At 39.6% G+C, this 6,758-nt stretch overlaps 1 protein-coding gene across 4 annotated transcripts in view; it reads left to right on the top strand.

The window, feature by feature from the left end:
• Positions 1 to 5,608, top strand: part of PDE1C (phosphodiesterase 1C) — a 509,313-nt gene extending 503,705 nt beyond the window's left edge. For 3 of the 4 annotated variants that reach the window (XM_029925461.1, XM_029925475.1, XM_029925485.1), the window contains one exon: positions 5,155 to 5,608. In XM_029925461.1, the coding sequence (XP_029781321.1) occupies positions 5,155 to 5,324 (170 nt within the window). In that variant the 3' untranslated portion in view covers positions 5,325 to 5,608. The remainder of the gene's footprint in view (positions 1 to 5,154) is intronic. The other variant, XM_029925470.1, reaches the window with a different exon arrangement.
• Positions 5,609 to 6,758: the final 1,150 nt, after the last annotated feature.

The raw sequence follows: 6,758 nt of genomic DNA on the forward strand, positions 1-6,758 counted from the left end.
AGACTTCCTGCACACCAGCTGTGTAGGCTTTGGCGAGTCACTTAAGCTCTCTAAGCTCCAGTTTTCTCACCCAAAATGGGGGTGATACCAGTGCTTGCTTCGTAGGGTTGTAGAGTAGATTCAAGGCTAGTCTCATTAAATTCTTAGCACTGTGCCTTGTATACAAGATATGTCAGATATTATAACTTTTTTTACCATGGTGAATCTTGAAATGAAAATCACAAGCTTAGGTTCTTTTATCATTCCATCTTCAACGGAGCTGATGTTAGCATTCTAATCCCTTGCAATTCAAAACTGGTGAATGATTTTTGTAATTTTCATAAGGGCCTTATATCAACTTTCAGGCAGATATCACAAGTAGACACTGATTTTAGAAATGGAATGTATGGAAGTAGGATTTTATTTTTCATGTAAAACAACATTTCAGAGGCAAAAAAAAGATTTTTAAAAATCTTGTTAGTTTAGTGTATGTGGTGTGTGTGTGTGTGTGTGTGTGTGCGTGTGTGTGTGTGAATGAAGATAAAAAAGGTGTGTAATGGAAATGTTCTTTTTTCAAAGGTCATATCATAGCATTCTCTTTGAAAGAGCAGAGAACACATGTACAACATTTCTTATTTTAAAAAGGTGCTAGTATTAGGGTGCTTGTGTGGCTCAGTTGGTTGGGCATCCAACTCTTGATCTTGGCTCAGGTCATGATCTCATGGTTCCTGGGATCCAGCCCTGAGTAAGGCTCTGTGCCCAAGGCATAGAGCCTTCTTGGGATTCCCTCTCTCTCCCTGTCTCTCTGCCATTCCTCAATTTATGCTCTCTCTCTTTCAAAACAAATATCAAAAAATAAAATAAAAAGGTGCTAATATTAAAGTTTATTCAGAAGCTAAGAGTAGACCAAGCAGCTGCTGTCAGGGGTAGTGCCCTGCAACAGAGATTCAGTGTAGTGGTTCCAGAAGATCACAATCAAGTCATAGCAGATCAAAAGAACAGAGACGGATTCTCCCACAGATTATAATTTAGCTTGTGGAGATTAGGCAGGACCAACACCAGGTGAGAACTAGTGACAGTTCTCTGTGACCTGGTTCTCACTGGGTGCAAAACAACAAGATGTCCTGAGGTCAGGATTTATGATACCATATATATGATGCCATGAGATAATAAATTAGCCCAGTCTTTCTGAAAGTGTTTTCTGCTGAACAATCCATGAGATGCCCCTATAAAGGAGGTTTCTTAGCCTAATAAAACAGAAAAACTACATGCTATTGGCTTCTCTTAGGGACTCATCAATACATAGCCTCATTATTTAGGTGTCTGAGAAGATGGGGTACCTTTAACCCAGTTAAATTCGACTAAACAACCTCCCCATCCCCCAAAAATACCTTTTACATTCGCAACTTTCTTGTAGGGCACTTTGAGAAACAGTAGTCTAATATGATCCTAAAGAGCTTTAAAAAATTTTTTAAAACTTATTTATTTTTGAGAGACTGAACATGAGCAGGGGAGGGGCAGAGAGAGAGGGAAACACAGAATCTGAAACAGGCTCCATGCTCCATGATCTTAAAGAGATTTAAAAGCCCACTTTCACATTGCAAAACCTGAATCCAACTAACAACTCTATGATTTTGATTTAGAACTAATTCTGAATCTGTTTCCTGAAGACTAGTTCTATATACTCATCTCCCACACCACGAGAAAAGTAGGCACCAAGCAAAATGGTCTCAATAGAGATAGAGACAGAGAGGGAATATCAGAGAGATTGGTGGTAGCTGCAGAAGGGGAGAATATCATAGACAACGGGGGAGAACCGTGGTGTTGATGAGAAAGAGAAGAGGTAAACAGATGAGGATTAAAACTCCTCAAAGGGTGTTGCTTTCATGAAAAACAAATACTGTGTGCAATCGTAAAATAAAGAATGGTGATGTATTAACTTTTGTCGTGCACCTTTATTTTCCTAAGCACATTTGAAAGTAATATAGATAATTACTGTCCCAAGTTCAGGCTCTGTGCAGAGATATGTGCCTTTATCAAATCCTCATTAGCTAATTAGATCATTTCCACCAGTAAATTGCTCTAAGAGATGAAAGCAGACTTTGTGAATATGTCCCCAAGAGGAAAAAAAGGTCCAACTTGCTGATAATCAAGCATATGCAGAGGAGGGGATTCTGTCCCAGTTTGGCTCTTCTCTCCACGGTGGAAGGAGAGGTGGATTTGAACACTGTGCGTGGGGTCAGCTGTGGGACATGTGCATTCGTTGAAAGGGGAAGGATCGGATCCTCTTCCAGTATCTCCAGAATAGCCAGGAGACGAATGAAAGAGCCCTCAGGAGGCCATGCCAGCACCCCAGAACAAAGGTCTCCATTAAATTCAAGATGGTGCCCTTATCCATCGCTCCGCTGTTTTGCTCTGTCATTAAATCACATCCCCCTGCAGAGTTGAGAGACAATCAATGCATACAAAACAGCACTGTATGAATTTTTCTTTTTTCCCCTCAACATTTTGAGTAAGGGTGACAGCAGGCATAGAAGTATTTCCACAGTCTTGGTGGGGAGCCGATCTCTATCAGCAGGTTCAACTCTATTTGCAGCGACTCTAGTGGCAAGGGGAGTTTTTGTTCAGACAAAAAGAATTCCAGCAAACGGTAAATGTTTCTTCATGCTGAGAAGTGGGAAATTCAATAATACTTTGGCTGGGTTCATGCTGAGTAGCGAAAATAAAATGAATATGGAGAGGGATTGTGACTTGAAGAGCAGTAAATCAGCTAACCCAGACGCTTGCAACAATTAGCTTTTAATCTGAAACCGTCTCTTGTTTCTACACCATTCTCCAGGGTAACAGGGCTGTTTTTAACACTTGTTCCTAGAGTGTTTTGTGCTGTAATACCTTGGTTACCGTAAGAACCAGAAGCAAGCACTATGAAGTCTTTTAAAAAATTCTCTACTCTTCTCTATATATATTACTCTGTCACTACAGGACCATTTGCTAAACATCTTTCCTACATGTTAGTCTAACTCAAAAGGAAAAGTTGGTGTGGATGTATGGGTGTAGTAGCATCCCTTCTTATGTCTGAGTACGTTTTTCTTCTGTAAGTGAAGTCACAAATTTCAGCAGGGGTCACTAGAATGGAAGTCCCATGAGGGGCAGGGATTTCTATCTGTTTTGTTTACCATTTTATCAGAGACATGCAAGTGCTCTAAGGCATCAATGAATGAATATTAGTCTATAGACTGGGAAAAGTATACTCAGCTATGAGCTCTCTGAGATGTCTAATATTAAAGCCCAGAGTCACCTAAGTTTTGCTGGCATTTTATTCTGTATGAAATTGTAGAATAACTCTGATGTATGATTCTATGGAAGGAATTTTTAATAGTAGCATGTTTCTTTTTCAAATGTTACATCACTAAAACCTGGTCCTCATAGAAAAATTAGAATATGGACACAACCGATGAAAAATAGCCATGTTTATATTACTTGGAGATAACCGCTGCTATGGCTTAAATGTATGTTCTTCTGGATTTTCCTATGCACATGTTGATATGTTTTTATAGTGGTGGGATTAGATTATATTTGCTGCTTTTTTGATTTAACAGTATTACATGAACCTCTATGTTTATTAATAGACCTCTATATCATTTTTCCATAGTATCACGGTAGTATACTTTAAGAATGTACCAGAACTTCACTAACCCCTATGATTGTATATTTAAGTTGTTTCTAATCTTTTGCTTGATCATATTGGAAAAGATCTGTGAAACTGGTTTTCAGAAGGGGAGCCTCTTGTTTGATAGATCTGTCCCCTAATCTTAGCCCTTCAAGCTGACTCACCTGCATATTACCTTTCTTTGCTGACCCTTTAAGTGTTAGTATAATAGCCTCACTGAGAACCAGTGTTTGAGAAAATGGCTAAGCACAGCTCCGTCCTTCATACCTTGTACCTAATTATTCTGTCTCATCTGTTTGTGATTATCATTTAACCCGGTTTTACCTTTATTCACTTTTACATGGTGTCACTGAGAATGCTCTCTGGAAGGACCAAGACGGGGAAGAGGTGGGATGGGGAGTAGGGGGCAGAGCACAGGGGAGCAGAGGAGGAGGGATCAATTGGTACTTTATGTCTATGTGTCTTGACTGCTCATTTCTTTTTATCACTGGATAATATCCCATCATGTAGATGGTCTACAATGTGGATAGCCAGTTGAAGAAATTCTTGGCTTATAGTCTTTGGCCATTATGAATAAAGTTCTATAAAATTCATATACAGGTTTTCATGTAGACATCAGTTTTCAGTGGGGTAAATACCTAGGAGCAGAATGGCTGGATCATGCGGGAAAACTATGTCTAGTTTCATAAGAAACTGTCAAACTGTCTTCCAAAGTGGCTCTAACACTCTACATTCCCCCCAGCAAGAATGGGAGTTCCCGTTACTTTGCATCCTCACCAGCCATCGGTGTCATCAGTTTTGTTTTGGATTTTTTCCATCCTAATAGGTGTGTGGTGTATATCATTGCTCTTTTAATGTGCAGTTCCCTAACGACATAAATTGTTGAGCATCTTTTCCTATGCTTTTTTGCCATATGCATATTTTCTTTAGTGAGGAGATGGTTCAGATCTTTTACTCTTATGTAAACTGGGTTGTTTATTTCCTTTTGCTGGATTTTAAGAGTTTTTAAAAAATGTTTTGGATACTAGACCTTTCTATGTGTGTTTGGCAAATATTTTCTCAGAGATGTACATTTTATTAGCACTTCGTGATTGTGTGCCACTTTGTAAGCCTTAAAAGCTTACATACAATGCTAAATGCTGATTCATGGTATGACTCTGCTCACCTGTGTTTATTTTGCTGTTCCCCAAAGTGATCCTACTGCTCCCTCTCACTTCTTGAACTCCATTCATTCATTGTCAAAGAACCTTTGTATTCTGGAATCATCATTGTCTACCTCTGGAATTTGTCTTTATTTATTTTAAGTAAATCACCACGGTGATAATGTAGGCATTCCTCTATCTGCAGTAAGATTCCCAGTGAGGATCCCACTTGCTTGTTTCCTGGCTTTAAAGAGAACAGACAGGTCTGGGGAAGGGAGGTGGTCAAGTTTCCCACAGTAGTTAGGCGGTGCTGTGTCATTGGTGAGGCTAATGGTTGTCTGTCTTCCTTTGCATGGCCTCCAGTCATCAAGCCTCCTCTACGTCACTTTAAACGCCCTGCTTATGCATCGAGCTCCTACGCACCTTCGGTCCCAAAGAAAACAGATGAGCATCCTGCGAGGTACAAGATGTTGGATCAGAGGATCAAAATGAAAAAGATTCAGAATATTTCACATCACTGGAACAGAAAATAAGTCAAGGGGAAGAGAGGGAGTGAAGGAGATGCTCACTCCTCTGCCCCTCAGCACTCGCCAGCCACAGTGGGCTGGTGCTTTCCTGGTTGACTCCAGCAAGGCAAAGCAAAGGCTGTATGTGATTTCCCCTTTGTTGTTCTGTTATAGACCCAACCGTCCCTGGGTTTGGGAGTCTCTGGAGACTCCAGTAGTAGGAGGTTAGTCTCATGTGGATTTTATTTGTATAGATCTTTCAAAACCTAAATAGGACCCAAATTAAAATAATGCAACCTCTTTAGAAAACATAGAATTCCTCATACTGACACTTCTTTTACCCCTAGAAGTTAACTTGCCCCAATAAGAATATTGGTTTAATAATCACTGATTTAAGAAATATAAGTCTTAAAACATCTTTTCCAATGTTAAATACAATAGAAAAAGATGTTTTGGGATGTGCATTTCTTAAATATAGTGAATATTATAATATTTAAAATGTAAGTAAATATGTAACTGTCGAAGTAAATGCACTAAAAGTTGTATTTCTGAATGTAACGATCACGGGGGAAAAGAAGACTGGTGAATGGTTGAGTTCATAGGTAATTCTGAACTGAGGCTTCACAGAGCAGATACAAGTTAAAAATAGACACATGCTTTGATTTTCATTGCATGCCTCATGTCCGGTAGCCTCATTTTGTAGCTTTTGAAATTTGAGAATTTGCAGGAGATACATTTTGGCTCTACTTCTAATTGTTACTTTCACTTACAGTTGACAATGCTAGAAATCAATGGAATGCCCATGCCCCAGAGACTCTAGGTTTGAAATCTACCCAAGTCTTGTGGTCCTGGGGCTGGAGGGTATAAATTGCTGATCCTAATTTAAATCCCTTATTTGCAGATTTTTCTCCATAAAGTTGGAGATACCTTTAGACCATAGAGCTGATCCCTCTGGGATCTCAGTTACTCTTATAGCTCTTGGTGGAATGGAAGTCAATAACTCACCTCTCTTCATTACAGCTTTTTTAGCTCTTCTGAATCTCTCCTAGAGTTTTTACTTTGGGACTAAAATCACACAAAAAGAGAAAGAAAGTTTCAAGGCCAGAAATAGCTTTTGATCCCTTCAGAAATGGTCTGGAGCAGTGGAAAACTTTAGGTTTGTTGTCAGGAAGTTCTGATCTCCAATCCTGTCCCGTCGATAACCAGTTGCACATCCTCGGTCTAATGGCATAATCTTTAAAAAGTCTCAGTTTGCTTAACTAGAAAGTGGGATTCATAATACCCACTCTGCCTTTTGTGGTGAAGATTGAGGGTATGGATTCTTACTGCTGAACTCAGTGAATAATAGGAGCACAACAGATGTAATTACTAGCATTCTACATCAATCCCCCCTGCCACACACACACACACACACACACACACACACACACACACACACACTCAACCCTCCCAGGCACCCTT

The sequence above is a fragment of the Suricata suricatta genome, chromosome 2 (assembly GCF_006229205.1).
Source record: "Suricata suricatta isolate VVHF042 chromosome 2, meerkat_22Aug2017_6uvM2_HiC, whole genome shotgun sequence".
NCBI lineage: Eukaryota > Metazoa > Chordata > Mammalia > Carnivora > Herpestidae > Suricata > Suricata suricatta.